Here is a 23,368-nt window from a genome sequence, read left to right as displayed (position 1 = left end):
TTTGTATTTTTGTATTATTATTTTGTTTTAGCAGAGATGGGGTTTTGCCATCTTGGCCAGGCTGGTCTTGAACCCCTGGGCTCAAGTGATCCACCCATCTTAACCTCCCAAAGTGCTGAGATTACAGGCATGAGCCACCATGCCTGGCCCCAAATCTTATTTCTTATTTATTAAGAGCAAGATTTCTAAAAGCTATCATTTGAAAATTATACTGTAGCACTCTAGTGATGAAATAAGCCTGTCTAATTTGTTAAATACTCATGGGCTGATACTTTTACAGTATATATTCATTGCATTAAATGATAGCTAAATCATTACAGTAAATAAATTTTATACCTTAAGTAATTAAATGATAGGCCAGGCACAGTGACTCACATCTGTAATCCCAGCACTTTGGGAGGCCGAATGCCGGTGGATCGCTTGAGGTCAGGAGTTCAAGACCAGCCCGGCCAACATGGTGAAACCATCTCTATTAAAAATATAAAAATTAGCTGAGCATGGTGGTGTACACCTGTGGTCCCAGCTACTTGAGAGGCTAAGGCATAAGAATCACTTAAGCCTGGGAGGCGGAGGTTGCAGTGAGCCAAGATCGCGCCACTACATTCCAGTCTGGGCAACAGAGTGAGACTCTGTCAAAAAAAAAAAAAAAATTCAGTGATAGCAAAACATAATCATCTAGAGAAATCTGAATAAAGGAAAAACATATCTCAATATTCTCTAAAATTCCCATTTTTTAAAAAACATCTATTTTGTTTTAATTGAGATAGTGTCTGCCTATTGCTCAGGCTGGTCTCAAACTCGTGGGGCTCAAGCAATCCATCTCCCTTGGCTTCCCAAAGTGCTGGGATTATAAGGTGGGAGTCATCATACCAGGCCTACAATTCCCATTGTTATTAATGTCAAACACAACAATCAGTCAGTGTATGTTGGCTATTACATGTCATTCACTAAATCTATTTTATCTTTTTGTTGTTACTGAGATCAGATCTCACTATACTGCCCATGCTGAAGTGCAGTGGCTATTCACAGGTACGATCATGGGCCAGTGCCATGATCAAGTGCAGCCTTGAACTCCTGGGCTCAAGTGATCTTCCTTCCTCAACCTCCCAAGTGGCTGGGACCATAGCTGTGTGCCTGCACACCTGGGTTACTACATTTACTTTATTTATTTATTTTTTGAGACAGCCTGTTGCCCAGGCTAGAGTGCAGAGGCACGATCTCGGCTCACTACAACCCCCATCTCCTGGGTTCAAGTGATTCTCCTGCTTCTCCTGCCTCAGCTTCCTGAGCAGCTGGGACCACAGGTGGACACTCTCATGCCCAATTTTTGTGTTTTTTGTATAGATGGGGTTTCGCCACGCTGGTCTCCAATTCCTGGCCTCAGGCAATCTGCCCACCTCGGCCTCTCAAAGTGTTGGGGTTACAGGCATGAGCCACCTCATTGCCTTTACTTTAAATAAAATAACGTACTTGTGAAAAGAAGTTAACCGCTTTAATGTAGAAAGAACATTGTAAATGTCATCATCATCAGCTTCTTCTCCCTATAAAAAAAGGAAACATCACATCATTACCACAACTTTACTCACATTATATTACTACTTATTGCCTAAATATTCTTCTAAATTATATTATTAGCATATATTCATTGTAGATCTATAATACAAATAAGCAAAAAGGTAAAAACACCCATAACTCTAACAACCTAGAAATAATTTCTGCATTTTAAATGTTGTGATAAACATGACTTTGAAAAGTTTTCTGATTAATACTATAGATAAAACCCTGTAAAATTTCTAAGTGAAAAATGTACTTGAAAGGTTTTCAATGATTTCCAATATTTTATTGATTGTCAGTCACTTTTGTAGCTTGAAAATCACCAGGAAAATCATAAATAATGGTTGAAAAAAACTGGTAAGTTCCAATAGTAGGAAAGAGTCTTTTATAAATCAGTTACATGGTCATCAGAGCACAGAGAACTATGGAAATTCCAGACTGCCTTATAAAGATTGATGAGAGAGAGGGAAAGAGGAAGAAGTCACAGAAATAATTAGAAAATAAGCAGTTGGAGATGCTTGCTGATATCTTGGGCATACCATTGATAAGAAGGCATCCTTAAAAGCAGACTTAATTTGTATGCTCTATTCATTAGCACATCACAATAATTCAGCAATATTAAAATGTAAATTAGGTCCCAGAAATAGAAAATGAGTTAGGAAAAATTAGACTTTTTTAAAGAGATTTTTTTGCCAGGTGCGGTGGCTCATGCCTGTAATCCCAGCACTTTGGGAGGCTGAAGTGGGCGGATCACTTGAGATCAGGAGTTCGACACCAGCCTGGCCAACATGGTGAAAACCCGTTTCTACTAAAAATAAAAAAAATTAGCCAAGCGTGGTGACAGGTGCCTGTAATCCCAGCTACTCAAGAGGCTGAGGCAGGAGAATCACTTGAACCTGGGAGGCGGAGGTTGCGATGAGCAACGAACTGAGATCGTGCCACTGCACTCTAGCCTGGGTGACAAAGCAAGACTCTGTCTCAAAAAAAAAAAAAAAAAAAATTCTTGAAAGAGAAAAGAAATTCTAGTTTTTATAACAGATTTTTAGAATAAAAATAAGGCATAACCAAGGATGATCTTTATAGAATACACAATTGTAATAAGGTTGCTAAGTTTTGGAAGGGGCAGACAATTCTACTCAATTTCATTTTAAAATGAAAATGATTTACACACTCAGCTATCTTAAGTAATTCTTAGTCAATATTATTATATGTACACATTAACTTTAGAACAGACCTCTTGCAATAGGTCTTCCACAGAATGATTGAATCGATCTACAAACTCATCAATCAGCTGGCTTCGAGCTATGTCAACTCTGTTCTGGATGGTATATTCTTCACTGCATAAGATGCTATAGGTTTTACTGCAGGCTTCTAGAACATCTGATTCTACATGTTTCTCCACAACAAACTTAATCTGTTTTAACAAAGCATCCAGATGCTGAGGAGACAAAAAAAGAAAAACTGTAATATTTAGGTTAACAATAAAAAATAAAAAATTAGCATCTGTCAAATAACAAATAAGCCTATAAGAGTACATGAAAATAATTCAGTTAATAAAACTGTAACAGCTGAATTTCAATTTCATAATATCATTACCTTTTCCATTCTACCTGTGCTGTAGATTTCTAAATCAAAATACTGTGGGATTTGTAGCAAGTTTGCTACCTTCTCTGCATCTGCAGAATACTAGAAGGAGAAGCAAAGAAAAAGACAGTAACTACTTTAATTGTAGAATGAAAGCAAACTCAGTGACATAACAAAACTGTAAATGCAACTGTACCTTTGACAGTAACATAGGAAGTGTAATAATAAAATGTTCAGTCAATTTGTTTCTATCATCAATTTGAGTTTTCCTTTCTTTGGCAGTTAGCACCTAGAAACAAATCAGAAAAGAAGAAGAGTGTTGTGCTAAATTATAAATTCAAACTGTTACATATATTGATGAAGCACTGGCAAATAATATAACCACAAATTTTTTTTTTTTTTTTTTTTTTTTTTTTGAGACGGAGTCTCGCTCTGTCACCCAGGCTGGAGTGCAGTGGCGCAATCTCGGCTCACTGCAAGCTCCGCCTCCCGGGTTCACGCCATTCTCCTGCCTCAGCCTCTCCGAGTAGCTGGGACTACAGGCGCCCGCCACCACGCCCGGCTAATTTTTTGTATTTTTAGTAGAGACGGGGTTTCACTGTGGTCTCGATCTCCTGACCTCGTGATCCACCCGCCTCGGCCTCCCAAAGTGCTGGGATTACAAGCGTGAGCCACCGCGCCCGGCTATAACCACAAATTTTAAGAGAAGCTTAATGATTGAAATAAATACAAGAAAGTTTATGCAAATTTTTACATATCATGCACCACTACCTTATCAAACAGCTAAAGTTTGGGCGAATTACTATTTGTTTTATGTCAAATAAAATATACAAATATTAATAAAACCACAGTTACCATTATTAAAATACTGAAACCAATCAATACCCAATCTTTCTAGAGTTTTAATCTGTCTGTTAACAGTGATATTCCTATGTTAAATATACACACACTTATTAAAGTAATGCTTTTTAAATACCAACAGAAGCTAATATATTCTCACTTATTTTTAAAGCATACACTAATAATATCTCTGGATTCATTTACATTTGAGTCTCCTTGTAACTAAACTCATAAATCTGTTACACAAGAATCAACAAAAAAGAGTATAGTTTGTGCTCATGGAACAAATTTAAGCTGATAATGCTCATCACTTTAGCCTGTATCCAACTTGTGAAACCACAGGTGATTCCAAAAATAAAATATTAAAATGTAAGCTCAGTTTAACATAATCATTTTCCCTAAGTATTCTGCGTTTTATTATCTTGAAGGGATTTGCCATCACAATGTCGAATGGTTTTCCAGAACAGAAACATTCCAGTATAAATTGCCACTTTATAAATGTGAACCCCAATGTTTAAGAATATGTGCAAGAAGTAATAGCACTGCCTATTTGATTGTTCAGTCTTTTTTTTTAATTTTTATTTTTGAGACAGAGTCTTGCTCTGTCACCCAGGCTGGAGTGCAGTGGCACGATCTCGGCTCCCTGCAACCTCTGCCTCCTGGGTTCTAGTGATTCTCCTGCATCAGCCTCCTGAGTAGCTGGGACTATGGGTATGTGCCACCATGCCTGGCTAATTTTTGTATTTTTGTAGAGATGGGGTTTCACCATGTTGACGAGGCTGGTCTCAAACTCCTGACCTCAAGTGATCCACCACGCCCAGCCTTGTTGTTCAATCTTTTAAGCATATAAAATAATCACTTTTGAATGATGTACCAACTACTGTATTTAGCTCTGCACAAAGCAATTAAGGGAACTACATGTATGTCTAGGAATGTATTCAAGACACTGAAAAGTCTTGAAATTCATTTGACAATGTATGAAACATCTAAGGATACTGATTTTAGGGAAATGGCTACTTTTGATGGAACGATCTTTTTTTTTTTTTTTTTTTTTTTCGAGACGAAGTCTCGTTGTGACACCCAGGCTGGAGTGCAATGGCGCGATATTGGCTCACTGCAACATCCGCTTTGCTTCCTGGGTTTGAGCGATTCTCCTGCCTCAGCCTCCCAAGTAGCTGGGACTACAGGTGCGTACCACTAAGTTAGGCTAAGTTTTGTATTTTTGGTAGAGACGAGTTTTCACCATATTGGCCAGGCTGGTCTAACTCCTGACCGCAAGTGATCCGCCCATCTCGGCCTCCCAAAGTGCTGGGATTACAGGCGTGAGCCACTGTGCCCAGCCTGAGTGGTCATTTTGTTAGGCACTCTACATACATGAACTCATCTAGTCCTCAAAATACCTCTGAGGGGGATAACAAAATGGCATGACACCTATGAAGAAGGAATTTGCCAATATCTAACAAAATTGTATGCATATTTTTCCTTTGACCTAGCAATACCAATTCTATCTCACCAACACACCTGGTACAAGTAACGAGATATGCATAAGATTATTCATTATTTCTTTTTTGATGGAGTCTCGCTCTGTCGCCAGGCTGGAGTGCAGTGGTGCAATCTTGGCTCACTGCAACCTCTGACTCCCTGGTTTAAGAGATTCTTCTGCCTCAGCCTTCTGAGTAGCTGGGATTACAGGCACGCACCACCACACCCAGCTAATTTTTGTATTTTTAGTAGAGACGGGGTTTCTTCATGTTGGCCACGATGGTCTCAATCTCCCAACCTCGTGATCTGCCCACCCGGCCTTCCAAAGTGTTGGGATTACAGGCGTGAGCCGCCGTGCCCAGCTGATTATTCATTATTTCTAGTAGCAAAAGACTAGCAACAGTCCAAAAGACTGTGCATAGGTGAACTTTCAGTAGTGCATCCATCTAATAGACACTATACAGCCAGAAGAAAATGAAGACCTCCACATAAAGATATGGACTGATTTCCAGGATACACTGCTAAAAAAAGAAAGGTATAGAATAGTATATAAAGTATAGTATCTTTGGTAAAAGATTGGGGGGTGAGTGGGTGGAATGGGAAATATGAATATATATATCTGTATGTGTACATGCCTTTACCTATTTGTGCAAAATGAAACACCTGAAGAATAAACCAGAAACAAAAATGGTTACTAATAAGAATGAGGTGTAGAGAAAGGTATATAAATAAGATTTCTCTGACTATATCTTTTCACATGGTTTTGACTTTTTAACTATGTAAATGTTTTACCTATTTCAAAAAAAATTAGTTTGGGAAAAAAACTCATGAATTCAAAGAGGTAAAAACTCTACTAAGGCTAAATTTAGGTCAAATGCCAATACGAATGTATGATTTAAATACATGCGCGTATTTAATATATATATAATATAATATTATATAGTATATATACTATATATACTATATAGTATATATACTATATATAGTATATAGTATATATACTATATATACTATATAGTATATATACTATATATAGTATATAGTATATATACTATATATACTATATAGTATATATACTATATATAGTATATATAATATATACAATATATACTATATATAGTATATACAATATATATACAATATATATACTATATATACTATATATATATAGTATATATACACACACACATTTATTAGCTTTGTCTACTAACAGCAACTAGCAGAAATCATAAGCAATTAACAGTAAGTACATCCTCTTAACTGAGTGCTAGTATTTTAATCTTTAAATATTATTCTGTATTAAAAGGAACCATGGCTCATTGGAGAAATGGCTGATTTTTGTGCTAGGGTAGTGTGGAATCTAAAATTCAAGAGCTTGTAAGCCATTGTGGAAGTGGATTCTGCAATTCCAAGTCAAGTCTTCAGATGCTAAAGCCTAGGCTAACATCTTCACTGCAACCCTATGGAAGACCCTAAGCCAAAAGAACAGTTAAGCTCTTCCCAAATTTCTGACCTACAGAAACTGTATGAGATAATAAAGGCTTATTATTTCACACATCTTTAACTTTGGAGTAATTTGTTACACTGCAACAGATTAACTATTGATGAGGCTGGTCTCAAACTCCTGACCTCAAGTGATACACCACGCCTGGTCTTGTTGTTTAATCTTTTAAGCATATAAAATAATCACTTTTGAATGATCTACTAACTACTGTGTTTAGCTCTGCACAAAGCAATTAAGGGAACTACATGTATGTCTAGGAATGTAAAGGTAGAAAGTGAAGGAGTAAAGGTAGTAAAGGTAGAAAGTGAACCTGGGGCATCTTGTTTCCCAAGAAAGCAAGAAAGTAATTAAAAAATAAGAAGATATGTGAAAAGGACAAGAAATATGAAGGGGCTTATCACTAGTCAAAGTTGGGACAGCATATACTTTAAAGACTATTAAGGAAAATTTCAGAAACACTCAAAAGCAGAACAATAACCATTAGCACTGTCATTCTTGTTTCATTAATTCTCCCACAGTTTTTTTTTTTCTATGGCATTTTAGGGGAAATCCTTGTACATTTGTCCCTTGAACAACATAGTTTGGAACTACATGGTTCATTTATATGCAGATTTTTTTCAATAAACATATTGGAAAATTTTTGGAGATTTGCAACAGCTAAAAAAAACTTGCAGACAAGCCATGTAGCCTAGAAATATTGGAAAACCAAAGCAAATTTAGATTCATCATGATGTATAAAATATATGTAGATATTTAACATTCACTACTATAAAATATATACGAATATATTGTAAGAACTTAAAATTAATCAAAACTCACACACACACTTACAGATTGTACATGGCACCATTCGCACATGATAGCAATGTGAATAAAGATATAGTATTATGGGCCAGGAGCGGTGGCTCCTTTGGGAGGCCGAGGCGGGCAGATCACGAGGTCAGGAGATCGAGACCATCTTGGCTAACACGGTGAAACCCCGTTTCTACTAAAAATACAAAAAATTAGCCAGGCGTGTTGGCGGGCACCTGTAGTCCCAGCTGAGGCAGGAGAATGGTGTGAACCCAGGAGGTGGAGCTTGCAGTGAGCTGAGATCGCGCCACTGCACTCTAACCTGGGGGAGACAGCGAGACTCCGTCTCAAAAAAAAAAAAAAAAAAGATATAGTATTATGGCTAGGAATGGTGGCTCATGCCTGTAATCCCAGCACTTTGGGAGGCTGAGACAGACAGATCACTGGACATCAGGAGTTCAAGAGCAGTTTGGCCAACATAATGAAACCCCATCTCTACTACAAAATACAGGCTGAGCGCGGTGGCTCACGCTTGTAATCCCAAACTTTGGGAGGCCGAGGTGGGTGGATCATGAGGTCAGGAGATGAAGACCATCCTGGCTAACATGGTGAAACCCTGCCTCTACTAAAAATACAAAAATTAGCCGGGTGTGGCGCCTGTAGTCCCAGCTACTTGGGAGGCTGAGGCAGGAGAATGGCATGAATCCAGGAGGCAGAGCTTGCAGTGAGCCAAGATCGTGCCACTGCACTCCAGACTGGGTGACAGAGCGAGACTTGTCTCTTAAAAAAAAAAAAAAAAAAAAAAAAATTAGTGGGATGTGGTGGCACGCACATGTAATCCCAGCTGCTCAGGAAGCTGAGGCAGGAGAATTGCTTGAACCCGGGAGGCAGAGGTTGAAGTGAGCCGAGATCACACCACTGCACTCCTGCCTGGGCAACAGAGCAAGACTCCAACTCAAAAAAAAAAAAGAAAGAAAAAGACATAGTATTAATCATAACTGTACAGAATTAACTATAGCACACATTCTACTACAGTAATATTGTACACCCAATACTGTTGCTATTGCAGTGAGCTCAAGTACTGCCAAGTATTCACTAAAAAAGCCCCGTGACACTAATCATCTTTGCATGAACAGTTGGTCTCTCCAGTGAATTGTGTATCATAGTCAAAAGTGATCTTGTGGTTCTCACTTATCATGTTTAGTAAAATACCATAAACCTTGAATAACATCATGGGACCCATATGTGCTACTAGTGATGCTGGAAGTGTTCCCAAGAAGCAGAGAAAAGTTACTACAAGTAAAAATTTAAAGAAAAAAATTAAATTGCTTGATATATCTGCAGCTACAGTTGCCCACCATTTCAAGATAAATGAATCTGGTATAAGGACCGTTGTAAAAAAAAAAAAAATTCTTAAAGCCATTACTGCTATACTAGCAGGTGCAAAAACCACTGTACCTTTGCAAAATACCTTTTTATTTCATATTAAAAGTACAGCTTATATATGGGTGCAGAATTGCTATAAAAAAGGCACACCTATACTCATGATTAAAAAAAAGTGAAGTCATATAGTAACAATTTTAAAGCAAAAGGAATGTGAAGGTTACAAAGCTGAGAATTTAAAGCCAGCAAAGGATAGTTTGATAATTTTAGAAAGAGATTTCACTTTAAAAATGTCAAGAGAACAGGAAAAACAGTTTCTGCTGACAAAGAGGCAGCTGACCACTCTCCAAGACACCATTAAGAAAATCACTAAAGAAAAGGATATCTGCCTGCACAGGTTTTTAATGTAGATCAAAGTGCCCTATTCCGGGAAAAAAAAAAAAAAAAAAAAAAATGCCACAAAGGACACTTACCAGTAAGGAAGAGAAGTGAGCACCACTTTAAAGCAAGAAGAAATACACTAATCTACTCATTTGCGCAAATGAAGCTGGGTTTATGATCAGGTCTGCCCTTATCTGTAAAGCTGCTAACTCTCAAAAGCCTTGAAGGGAATAGATAAACATCAGCTGCCAGTCTTTTTTGCCAGTAATGTGTAACAAGAACGCCTGGACAACAAGAACCCCTTTTCTGGATTGGTTTCCACTGACGCTTTAAAGTCTCTGAAGCCAGGAAGTACCTGGCCAGTAACGGATTGCCTTTTAAAGTTCTTCTGATAACGGACAATGCCCCTGACCAACCAGAACCCAGTAAGTTCAATATCACAGGCATCAAAATGGTCTACTTGCTCCTAAACACAGTATCTCTAAATCAGCCTACAGATCAGGGGTCCATAGAACCCTTAAAGGTCACTAAACGTAGTACTCAATGGAAAGGGCTGTCAACACTATTAAAGAGAACCCTGACAGAATATGATGAAAGTCTGGAAGAATTACACCACTGAAAATGCCATTGTTGTTCTAAAGCCATCAAGCCCCCCAAAATAAATACCTGTTGGAGAAAACTGTGTCCAGATGTCATGTATGATTTCACAGAACTTATGACAGAACCAATCAAGAAAATCATCAAAGAGATTGTGGTTATATTATAAAATGTGGGGAATGAAAGACTTCAACATACAGATCTTAGAGAAATTAGAGAGAATAGACACCAGCCAGGAATGATGGCGCATGTCTGTAATCCCCGCACTGTGGGATGCCAAGGTGGGAGAATCACCTGAGGTCAGGAGTTTGAGACCAGCCTGGCCAACATGGTGAAACCCCATATCTACTAAAAATACAGAAAACTAGCTGGGCGTGGTGGCACAGGCCTGTAAAAGCCAGCTACTCGGGAGGCTGAGGCAGGAGAATTACTTGAACCCATGAGGCAGAGGTTGCAGTAAACCCAGATAGCATCACTGCACTCCAGCCTGGAACAGAGTGAGATTCTGTCTCAAAAAAAAGGCTGGGAGAGGTGGCTCACACCTGTAATCCCAGCACTTTGGGAGGCCGAAACGGGTGGATGACCTGAAGTCAGGAGTTCGAGACCAGCCTGGCCAAAATGGCGAAACCCTGTGTCTACTAAAAATACAAAAACTAGCTGGCCCTGCTGGCGGGCACATGTAATCTCTGGTACTTGGGAGTCTGAGGCAGGAGAATCGCTTGAACCCGGGAGGCGGAGGTTGCAGTGAGCCCAGATCACGCCACTGCACTCCAGCCTGGATGACAAGAGTGAAACTCTGTCTCAAAAACAAAAAAGACTACACCAGAGGAACTAATAGAGGATGACTTGATGGAGATGAGTGCTTCTGAACTGGTACCAGATGATGAGGAAGAAAATGCTGAAGAAGGGGTACCTAAATCAACATTAGATAATTTGGCAGAGGAGTTCCAATTTTAAGACTACTTTTGCTTCTTTGGTGACACAGACCCTTGTATTACGTGGGCACTGAAATTAAAGCAAATAGTGGAAGGAGGATTGGTATCACACAGAATGAAAAAGCAAAAAGACAGAAATTACAATGTATTTCTGTAAAGTTACAGTGAGTGCACCTGTCTCTCCTTCCACCTCCTCCATCTTTTCTGCCTCTGCCACTGGAGACAGCAAGACAAAAACCCGCTTCCTCTTCCTCAGTGTACTCAATGTCAACATGTCAAGGATGAAGACTTTTATGCTGATCCAGTTAATAGTAAATATATTTTCTCTTCCTTATGATTTTCTTAAAAACTTTTTTCTCCTCTAGCTTACTTTATTGTAAGAATACAGTGTATAATACATATTACATACAAAATGTGTTAATCCATTGTTTGTGTTAACAGCTTTAAGGCTTCTGATCATTTAGGCTATTGGTAGACTATAGTAGTTAAGTTCTGGGGGAATCAAAAGTTACATGTCAATTTTTTAAATTTTAAGATTCATAAAAATGTTTCATAAATTTGCATGTTACCCTTGCACAGGGGCCACGCTCATCTTCTCTGTACTGATCCGAATGCAGTATATCTGCTGCCGAAGCGAGCACACATGGATTTTTGACTGTGCAGGTCAGTGCCACTAACCCCTGCATTGTTCAAGGGTAAATGGTATATAATTTCACCCTTAAATATTTCAGCGTAAGTCTCTAACAGATGAGGACCACTGTAATTCCTGTTTTTTATTTTTAAATATGAATGATTACTGTAGGGAGTATAATATACATTTTTAACTTATAACTGACTTCAGGTTGATATTGAATTAATTATAATAAAACATAGCAACTTTGCTCCAATATAGTTCCATATCTTTTTCCCTTTTGTGTTACTCTTGTCACATATATTTATGTTATAATCTCAGCACTATAGTGCTATAATTATCTATTTAAATCAGGGGTATCCAATTTTTTGGCTTCCCTGGGCCACAGTGGAAGAACAACTGTCTGGGGCCACACATAAAATACACTACCACTAACGACAGCTGAAGAGCTTAAAAAAAAAAAAAAAAAGCAAAAAAAAGAAAGCGAAAATATCTCATAATGTTTTAAGTTTACAAATTTGTGTTGGGTTGCATTCAAAGCCATCCTGGGCCACGTGCAGCCTGCACGCCACAGGTTGGACAAGCTTGATTTAAATAATTTCATGTTCTTTCAAGGAAATTAAGAGAAGGAAATAGACACAGACACACACACACACACACACACACACACACACACAGCCTTTTGCCTTTTATATCCACTCACATACTTACCATTTCAGATTTACACTCTTCCTTTTGTTTTTTGAGACGGAGTCTTACTCTGTCACACAGGCTAGAGTACACTGGGGTGATCTCGGCTCACTGAAACTTCTGCCTTCTGGGTTCAAGCAATTCTCCTGCCTCAGCCTCTCGAGTAGCTGGGATTACAGGCATGTACCACCATGCCCAGCTAATTTTTTAATTTTAGTAGAGATGGGGTTTCGCCATGTTGGCCAGGCTGGTCTTGAACTCCTAACCTTAGGTAATCCACCTGCCTTGGCCTCCCAAAGTGAGAGGACTACAGGTGTGAGCAACCACGCCCGGCCCATTCCTTCTTTTTTCTTTTCTCATTCCTTCTTGTGGATTTGTTTTATCACCTTATGATATTCCTTATGGCTTGAAGGACTTTTCTTTTTTTTTGAGTCACAGTCTCACTCTGTTGCCCAGGCTGGAGTGCAGTGGCACGATCTTAGCTCACCACAACCTAGGCCTCCTGGGTTCAAGAGATTCTCCTGCCTCAGCCTTCCGAGTAGCTGGGACTACAAGCGTGTGCCACCATGCCTGGCTAATTTTTGTATTTTTAGTACAGATAGGGTTTCACCATGTTGGCCAGGCTGGAGTCGAACTCCTGACCTTGTGATCCACCCGCCTCGGCCTCCCAAAGTGCTGGGATTACAGGCATGAGCCACTGTGCCCGGCTGAAAGACTTCTTTGAGCATTTCTGGTATGGGAGATCTAGCAACACATTCTCCAAATTTTTCTTTTTTGTTTCTCTGGTAATGGTTTTTTACACCTTCATCTTTGGAAGATAATCTTATTAAATTTATAATTCTTGGTTGGCCATTTTGTTGACTTTCATTGAATATGTCATTCCACTGTCTTCTGGGCTCCATTGTTTCTGGTAAGCTAACTGTTAATACTGTTGCTACTGCCCTCTACATTAGTTGTTTATCTCTTGTTGCTTTCAAGATTTTTTGTCTTTGTCTTTTAACAATGTGACTATGTTGTGTCTATATGTGGAACTTTTGTGTTTATTTTATTTGGATTTTGTTAACCTTCTTGAATCTGTAAATTGTCTCTCATCAAATTTGGGAGGTTTTCAGTGATTATTTCTTCAAATATTTTTTCTGCCTCTATCCCTCTCTCCTTTCCTTCTGGGATTCCCATTATACATATTTCAGTGCACATGATGATGTTCCACACATTTCTGAGGCTCTGATAATATTTCTTCAATCTTTTTTCTTCTCTGTTCTTCAGAATGGATAATTTCTATTAATCTTCATGTTCTTCTATTGTTTCTTTCATCATCTTAAATCTGCTAATTAACTTATTCAGTTAATTTTAAATTTCTACATTGTACTTCTCACCAGAAATTCCATTTGGGTTTTCATTATTGAGATTCTCTACTTCTTGTTTTCATATTTTCCTGTAATTCTTTGAATATATTTATTAAAAGGCCTCCGAAGTCTTTGCCTGCTAAATCCAACATATAGGCCTACTGAGAAGGCATTTCTATTGTCTGCTTTTTTTTCCTGAGTATGGTCACATTTTACTGTTTCTTTGCATGGTTGTAGTTTTTCTTGAAAGTAGACATTTTTGGATAATACAGTAACTAAGGATTTTAATTTTTTTCTTTTTTTTTGGGACAGAGTCTTGCTGTCACCCAGGCTGGAGGGCAGTGGCATGATCTCGGCTCCCTGCAACCTCTGCCTCTGGGTTCAAGTGATTCTCCTGCTTCAGCCTCCCGAGTAGCTGGAACTACAGGCACATGCCACCCTGCCCAGCTCATTTTTGTATTTTTAGTAGAGATGGGGCTTCACTATGTTGGCCAGGCTGGTCTTGTACTCTTGACTTCAAGTGATGCCCCACCTTGGCCTTGTAAGTGCTGGGATTACAGGCATGAGCCACTGCGCCTGGCAGGTTTCAATTTTTAACTACAGATTTTAATTTTTTGTAATTATAAAAGTTTCCAATTTTTTAAAGGGAATCTTTAATGTAAACTGAATAATCTGTTTCCCCCACAGTGTGTTACTTCTGCTATCTCTGCTCAGAATTTTTATTCTTACTTTTGTTTTTTAGCCTGTCTTCCTAGGAGTCCTCGTTGTGTTTGAATAAATTAGTAGTCAACCAATCATTTGGGAAGAGGCTGTGTTCAAATATTGCAATATTTGTGGCTTCAATCAGGCTTTCACTCCTCTGAGAAACGATCTGTTGTTGGTTAGGGAGCATGTTCAAAGTTCACCCAGTTCTTAGATTTTGCTTGACTTTTACTTTCCATTAATGTCTCTAAGGTTTCCTAGTCCGCCAGGGATGTACGGAGAGCATAGCTAATCTTTTTATAGCTTTCTCATTTCTAAGATTTTACAGTTACTTAGTACTCTTATCACAACCCCAGATTATCAAAGCTGTAGGTTTTTCCTGTTTGTTTCTACCAAGTTCTCTACTTGTAATTAACAAAAGCTGTGGGCTTTATTACTTGTCCATGTTTAATCCATTCTCTCTGACAACAAAGCTTCTGGTTTTTGCACCCAGTGCCACTCTGGTAACAAACTACAGATCTTATCGACCAAGCATGTGGGTACATGTGTATTGGCAAGAAGGCCACAGACTTCTGCTGCTTTTACCTGAAGCTCTATCAATTTTTCAGGCAAAAATATTTCCCAATGTGTGTTTTTTTATCTTTGTTGAATTTCCAGAGCCCTGATGTAATGTTTTTGACAATACATTCTAGTTTTATACTTGCTTTTTGCAGAAAGATCTGCCTACCTCTTCAAACCAACAGAGCCAGGAGTCTCTCCATCTAAGATTACCTCAACTCATCTTTAATATAAATACCTGTATTATCAGTCCCATATTACAGATAAGGAAACTAAGACATACAAAAATCATTCATTTATCTAAAGATTATATAGCTGCTAAATAGAAGAACTTGCAAACTAGGCATTTTGCTTCTAGAGCCTTTATGTACTTTTAATAGACATAAAAATCCTTAAAATATATATATAAAAAATATATAACTACAAAAACAGAAGCAGGTACAGGTGCTATGGGAGCATGAAAGAAAGACTCTATTTTTGGAACCTGAGTATAGCATATAGGATATAAAGATGAAGCACCATAGTCCATCATTTATAAAAATACCATGTTTTTAGGGATACAATTGTCAGTAAAATTTCCAAATATTTAAGACAGTTAATTGCCATTAAAAACCTTTTAGGAGATTTCTCACTAATGTAACTTACTCTCTTGCCGGTACCCCTTCCCACTGGAGGATGTGCCTCAGCAGCTTGACGAATTGTACAAACCATTAGCTCTATAAGAGCACTCTCTTGACGATCAGACATTGCTAAGGTAAAACAAAATACATGAGCATGAGTAGACAGTTTTACAATAACCACGTATTAAAAATGAACACATTATAAAAAAATTGAAAACATTCTATTACTGCTTATTTTAAAGACTAAAGTTAAGCTCTGTACTTTGCTATTTTTTTTTTTTAAAGTAATTATGTGCTTGCTGTCATAAGTCAAATAGGAAAGAGATACAAAGTAAAGAATAAGAGGATAAACTCTGGTCTCTTCTAATGCTACCTTTCTGAGTTAGGCAATTCTAAAATTTCACTGTGTTTCCTTCTACATAATTTCAAAACTCATAATAGAATTTTTCTTTTTTAATAAAAAAGACTGCCGTATGTTTTTAAAAACTTAACAGACTTAATATTTTTCAAGTCAATACACACACATAATAATTATCTTAATAAGTTACTATCTAATGTATGTACCATAATTTAGTCAGCCTTCTACTTATGGTCATTCAATTTCCTGATTTTTGACACTGAACAATGCTTCAATAAACATCATTAATAGATATATATTTATGTAACTGATACATTTATTTCTGTACAATAAATTCTCCAAAGAAGAAATAATGGATTCAAATGGCAAGATCTTGATATTGAGAAATCATAAGATTATTTATTATAATTTATACCCACCCCCAACTGCAATGTTACAAATGTTTGGTTCCTTATATCCCTGTGAACACTAGATGTTATAAACCATTTTAATTTTTGCCAGTCCAATGGTTGAAAAGGGATATTTGGTTATTATTTTGCTCCTTCCTATCTACTAATTAGTTAAGTGGAATATATTTTCTATTTTTCCCTAAGATTTGTCTATGTTTATTCTTCACCTGTTTTTGTGCTGCTATTCACCTTTCTTATCAATCTGAGAACTCTTGTATGGTAGGGGTAGTACTTTTTATCTTTTGAATGATGCAAGTATTTTCTCCCAGTTTGTCATTTGTTATCAGACTCTTCATGGTATCTTTTGTCAGACAGAAATTGTTAATTTTTAAAGTCACGTCTGTCTCCTTTTGTTTTATGGCTTCCAGGTTTCTTGTATTGCCTTCAAAGATCTCTCTGTCCTGGAGATTACACTAATATGTTCTTCATTTTCTTCTAATTTATTTCATCTTTTGCTGTCTCGTGTGCTTGCTTGCTCTTTTGCTCTTCCTTCCTTTCACTTTTTCTGTCTCTCTTGATTGCTTACTTTTGTATTTTTAACCTATTTGGCATTTATTTCTGATGACAGTAAGTGGGCCTGTTTATTCCCACCAAATAGCCAGTTGTCTCCACCACTGTTAAACCAGATTTCCCTTTTTAATTTAAATGTCATTTTTAAACATGGTTCAGGTATTTTTGGATTCTTTAGTTTCACTAATCTATTTGTATATTTCTATGACAATGCTTTACTGCTTTGACTATACTAGACTTATGGCATAATTTGTTATAACTTAATATGCAACTTAATTCAACCAACTTGAATACATAAGCACGTTTCTCTTATCTAGCCCCTTTTCTAAAATTTTGCTTAATTTCTATAATGCTAATAGCAATTAATTTATTAAGAATTTTCTATATCTAAAGCACTATCATAGTGGCTTATATGTAATAACTTGTTTTATCCACAAAACATTTCCAAGAGATAGGAACTAATATCCTCACTTTACAGACAGGGAGAATGAGCCGCAGAAAAATGCACTTAGCTAGTAGTAGAGCTAATATATGAACTCAGGTAGTTTGACCCCAGAGTCAGTTCTCTTAAGCACTCTGCTATACTGTCTTTTCAGCATAAGCTTAAAATTCTACATAAACTTTAAAATTATTTTGCTTAGTTAGTTCGTATTCACCATACCTCCCAGAACTCTCTCAAACCCACTGGAATTATGACTAGTACCATAAAAAAAGACCTTTTCAGCTAGAAATACAATATAGCTTTTCACTTTTGAGATCTTAAGTCATTTAATTAAAACTATGGTTTCCTTCACACAGATTCTATACTTTCCTGAATTCTTTTTTTCTTTGTTTTGAGACAGCATTTCACTCTGTCGCCCAGGCTGGAGTGCAGTGAGGCGATCTTGGCTCACTGCAACCTCTGCCGCCCAGGTTCCAGTGATTCTCCTGCCTCAGCCTCCCAAGTAGCTGGGATTACAGGTGGCTGCCACAGCTCCTAGCTGATTTTTGTAGTTTTAGTAGAGACGGAGTTTCACCAACTTGGCCATGCTGGTCTTGAACCCCTGACCTCGTGATCCACTGCACCCGGCCTGTCTTTTTGAAATGGTCTTGCTCTGTCATCCAGGCCAGAAGGCAGTGGCATGATCTCAGCTCACTGCAACCTCTGCCTCCCAGGTTCAAAGGATTCTCCTGCTTCAGCCTCCTGAGTAGCTGGGATTACAGGTGTGCCACCACACCCAGCTAATTTTTGTATTTTTAGGAGAGTCAGTGTTTCACCATGATGGCCAGGCTGGTCTCAAACTCCTGACCTCAAGTGATCCACCAGCCTCAGCCTCCCAAAGCGCTGAGATTCCAAGCATGAGCCACCACGCCTGGCCTCATTCTTATATATTTTTAAACTCAGATATTTTTGGATTTTTTGGAGGTGGAGTCTCACTCTGTCACCCAGGCTGGAGTGCAGTGGCGTTATCTCGGCTCACTGCAACCTCTGCCTCCTAGGTTCAAGTGATTCTCCTGCCTCAGCCTCCTGAGTAGCTGGGATTACAGGCATGTGCCACCACACCCAGCTAATTTTTGTATTTTTAGTAGAGACAGCGTTTCACCATGTTGGCCTGGCTGGTCTCGAACTCCTGACCTCAGGTGATCCACCCACGTCGGCCTCCCAAAATGCTAGATTACAGGCGTGAGGCCCTGTGCCCAGCCTTAAACTCAGATTTTGATAATTCGAATAGTTTAGTTCTTTCTTTCTCCTTCCCTCTGTATACTTATTTATATTGAAGACCAGTAGATGTAGGTATTATAGACACAGAACTAGGTATAAATTTAAGTATTCAATTAATTTACAAAGGTTTAAAAGTTTACATTGATTATTTTAAACTAAGTTGGAGCAAAATCAAAGAAAAGGCAAAAAAGATACGACATCTTGTTCTTTATTCTGTACCAAAATTATCCTGTAAAAATATGTATGTACATCTTAATTCAGTGTTTTAACAATTGTCTTTTAAAAAAACACATGAACTTTAGCTTATCTTAGGAAAAACAAATGAAACATCAGCTTGTCCATCTGTATCTGAATGATCCAATGCCTAGTAATACAAAAAAAGCTTTTTGCTCAATAACAACTAAAGTTCTATTTTTATGATTTCAGAAATTCATAATTTTTCACATTTGGCTAGAGCTAAAGGAAGTACAAGGCTGCCCATGAACTAAATGCATTGTCTGTTATTTAGGAAGAGAACACAGTCTTATGGAAAGTGAGGAAGGACAGAACAACTTATCTCAAGAACAGAAACATTCTCCCATTATAGTGGGAGTAAAATCCACAGTAGTGTTGAAGTATAACTCAACCTTGCACAGTGTTCAATTCCATCAATTTTGTTACTTTATCATTTGAAGCCATCCACTTAGAAACTTTCCCTGAACGGGGAGATAAGGTAAACTCAAAAACAGTTGAAATTTAATTGAAATTCCTTTTGGGATATGACAGCAAAACCACATAATAAAATTGAAAGCAAACAAGCCTTAAGCGACAGGCATGAGCCAAACAGCCACACTGGTTGAAACAAATGAGTAGCTGTTCATGGTACAAACTGTCATTTCAACTTCCTAACACAACATATAACTATACAGCTTTCTACACAGCATCTCCATTTCCTCACTATTGATTTTAGTCTCATCACCTTGAACTCTGGCTTCTCTCTTTTAGTATCACTGAATATAAATAGTATCATTGAATCATGCTTTAAAATCACCAATGACCTAAATCATCACAAAATGATTTGTGTAGTCTTTTTTCTCCTCTGCAATATATATTATTAACTACGGCTTTCTTGAACATCCTCTTTACTGGGCCTGCAAAGGTTATAATTATCTCTTATCCTTTTTATAGTTAGGTAGAACTCTCATTCTTTCTTGCTCTTCCTGCTTTCATTCCCTATCCACAATCTTTAACTCTGCCATGGGCTCTTTCCCTCTTTACAAGCCATCTCCCTCTTTTATATTTTTACCATCATTCCTCATAGAGACCACTGCAATGATTATGTATTCTTCCAAACAATGTTTATGAAAGGGATTTTTCTTAAAATATGCATTGGATCACATTACTCCCCTGTTTAAAATCTTCAAAAGCACCTTACTACATTTAGGATGAGATAAATTCACTTATAAACTAAAATGCTCTACATCATCTGACTTCTGCTTCTATTATATCTTGTATCATTGGCTCATTATGTTCCAGCTATTGCATCTCCTAGAACATAATCATCATTCATGTTTCAGATACTTTGAAATTGTTATTTCCTCTATCTAGATAGCTCTTTTATGACAATTTCCATATCTGGTCCCTTATCGTTTAGTTTCTTTTTTTTTTTTGAGATGGAGTCTCACTCTGTTGCCCAGACTGGAATGCAGTGACATGATCTTGCCTGCCAGGTTCCTGTGATTCTCCTGCCTCAGTCTCCCGAGTAGCTGGGATGACAAGGCGCGTGCCACCACACTCGGCTAATTTTTTGGATTTTTAGTAGAAACGGGGTTTCACCATGCTGGCCAGGCTGGTCTTGAACTTCTAACCACAAGTGATCCGCCCGCCTTGGCTCCCCAAAGTGCTAGGATTAACAGCATGAGCCACCGTGCCTGGCCGCCTTATCATTTAGTTTCTTGGCTCACAAGTGGCCTGCTCAGGAAGGTCTTCCATCAGGATTCAATCTAAAGACGGATCCCCTATAATTATCCACCAAAGCTACTTATTAACTCTTGAAATTAATTTGAATATTTACTCAATTTTGGTCTGCCTTCTTCAGGAGAATGTAAGCTCCATATTGGCAGTGAGCTCATCTAGCATAACACTATACGCTCAGCACTTAGCATAATATTTGACTCATATAGTCAATAAAAATTTTTAAATTATTGATGAATAATTCCTGCTTTTAAGAATCTTTATTGTTTACAGCTACTTCATTCATCAACTGGATTACAGAATGTTAGCACTGGAAATGACCAAAGAAAATTATCTAGTTAAAGTTTCTCAGCCAGGTGTGGTGGCTCAGGCCTGTAATCCCAGCACTTCAGGAGGCCAAGGAAGGCAGATCACTTGAGGTCAGTAGTTCGACACCAGCCTGGCAAACATGGTGAAACCCATCTCTACTAAAAATACAAAAATTAGCCAGGTGTGGTGGTGAGCGCCTGTAATCCCAGCTACTACAGAGGCTGACGCACGAGAATCACTTGAACCTGGGAGGTGGAGGTTGCAGTGAGCCGAGATCCGCCACTGCATTACAGCCTGGGCAACAGAGCAAGACCCACACTCAAAAAATAAAATAAAATAAAATAAAATTAAAATAAAATAAAATAAAATAAAATGAAGTTTCTCATTTTACAGTTTAAGAAGCTGATATCCAGAAGTTACATGATTTGGTTATTGTCTTGTTACCTGGTGGCAGACCTGTTGACAAGAACCAGATCCTCACATTGTACTAAAAATTTATTCAGCAACTTGATTTTGCTGTAAAACACCCCCCGACACACACACACACACACACACACACACACACACCCATAAAAAAACTGTAAGACAATCTTGAGGCCACTGTGATTTAAACTGATGTTGGTACTCTGTCACAGTGTGTCTGCTTTCCCAAAATTTAGTCCTACATCTCCAACTGCTAACCACAGCCTTCTCCACTGGAATTCTACCACATTCCACCTATCTAAAAAATTACTTTAAAAAAAAGTTACTGGTAGCATTTTATCATAAAATACAGCAAAATACTAGCACAGAAAATTAATTTAGATGCCACTCCATGCCAGAGCTTATATGTGGTTTGCATGTGGTACAACATGCATAGAGATAAAATGTATTAAAAAAATCAAGTCATTACGTACATACAGTTCTGCAACTGTTATGCCTAATTTCTCAGACTCTGCCTACCTAGATTCAATCAGTAAAACTCTGGTTGACTTTCAAAAATGTTCCCATCTGGTAAGTTACTTCTCTGGCTAAAACCAACCAACCAAACCCAAGCCAAGCCAAACCAACCTTTCGACCGGAAGTTAAAAAAATCCAATGTAAACAGCATTTAAACCACAATAAAACACCTAATAGTATATATTTTAACAAGTAAAATGCACCTAGACCACCTTCATGACTGAAAGACTTAGTAATTATTATTTACTGACTTACACATCTTATTAACATGAGAGAAAGTTAACAATACCAAAGCAGACCATCTTGTCTCTTCTTAATTTATATATTTATTTTTTTCTTTTTTTTCAGATGGAGTCTCACACTGTTGCGCAGGCTGAAGGGCAGTGGAGCAATCTTGGCTTACTGCAAGCTCCGCCTCCCGGGTTCACACCATTCTCCTGCCTCAGCCTCCAGAGTAGATGGGACTACAGGCACCCGCCACCAGGCCCGGCTAATTTTTTGTAGTTTTAGTAGAAATGGGGTTTCACCATGTTAGCCAGGATGGTCTCGATCTCCTGACCTCATGATCTGCCAATCTCGGCCTCCCAAAGTGCTGGGATTACAGGCATGAGCCACCGTGCCCGGCCCTTAATTTATATTCTTTGCCTCCCTTCTCCTTGGAAATAACCTTATGGAACATGGGGTGATATACAGAAAATGAGTTGAAATAGGAAGGAGAAGTTCTTACTCTGGCAATTTTATAGCTACAAACAAGGTAAGGAAAATGAATGGAACCTACCAATGAATACTAATCTGAGGCCCTTTACTCAAGTGTTGATAAGGCAGTAGACATTAGAGGGAAATTGATTTTTAACAGGGAAAATATTAAGGTTAGTTAGAAACAGAATGTGTAAGCCGGAGAGTGGTGGCTCACGCCTGTAATCTTGGCACTTTGGGAGGCTGAGCTGGGAGGACTGCTTGAGCCCAGGAGTTTGAGACCAGCTCAGGCAACGTGGTGAAACCCCATCTTTACTGAAAATACCAAAAAAAATTAGGCATGGGGGTGCACGCCTGTAGTCCCAACACTTGGGAGGCTGAGGTCGGAGGATTGCTTAAGCTGGGAAAGCAGAGGTTGCAGCGAGCCGAGAATCACATCACAATAGAGCATATGTTCATATTCCTGTGATCACAACAGTGAAGAGAATTCAAAATACAGTGGACAGTTTCACCTAGTGAGCAGAGGGCCCTGTCAACTTAACAACAGGACCATCTTTCTTTTTTTTTTTTTGAGATGAAGTCTCACTCTGTTGCCCAGGGTGGAGTGAAGCGGCGAGATCTCAGCTCACCGCAATCTCTGCCTCCAGGGTTTAAGTGATCCTCCTGCCTCAGCCTCCCGAGTAGATGGAATTACAAGTGCCCGCCACCAAACCTGGCTAATTTTTGTATTTTTAGTAGAGACGTGGTTTCACCATGTTGGCCAGGCTGGGCTGGAACTCCTGACCTCAGGTGATCCACCTACCTCAGCCTCCCAAAGTGCTGGGATTACAGGCGTGAGCCACCACACCTGGTC

General features: G+C 38.4%; 1 protein-coding gene and 1 non-coding gene across 8 annotated transcripts in view; both read right to left on the bottom strand.

Moving 5' to 3' along the window:
* The window catches only part of STAG1 (STAG1 cohesin complex component), a 424,583-nt gene that overhangs the window by 90,844 nt on the left and 310,371 nt on the right, over positions 1 to 23,368 (bottom strand). For all 7 annotated transcript variants that reach the window (XM_055295322.2, XM_063611315.1, XM_055295321.2 and 4 more), the window contains 5 exons: positions 15,625 to 15,728; positions 3,335 to 3,427; positions 3,151 to 3,240; positions 2,789 to 2,992; positions 1,471 to 1,541 (listed from right to left, as the gene is read on the bottom strand). In XM_055295322.2, the coding sequence (XP_055151297.1) occupies positions 1,471 to 1,541; positions 2,789 to 2,992; positions 3,151 to 3,240; positions 3,335 to 3,427; positions 15,625 to 15,728 (562 nt within the window). The remainder of the gene's footprint in view (positions 1 to 1,470; positions 1,542 to 2,788; positions 2,993 to 3,150; positions 3,241 to 3,334; positions 3,428 to 15,624; positions 15,729 to 23,368) is intronic.
* Positions 11,592 to 11,693, bottom strand: LOC129492390 (U6 spliceosomal RNA). The gene has a single exon (XR_008660849.1). It is a non-coding gene; the product is annotated as a U6 spliceosomal RNA (small nuclear RNA).

Source organism: Symphalangus syndactylus, chromosome 10 (genome assembly GCF_028878055.3).
Source record: "Symphalangus syndactylus isolate Jambi chromosome 10, NHGRI_mSymSyn1-v2.1_pri, whole genome shotgun sequence".
In the NCBI taxonomy this organism is placed as follows: Eukaryota; Metazoa; Chordata; class Mammalia; order Primates; family Hylobatidae; genus Symphalangus; species Symphalangus syndactylus.
Note: the sequence above shows the minus strand (reverse complement) of the source record. Positions and strands in the feature narration are given on the sequence as shown.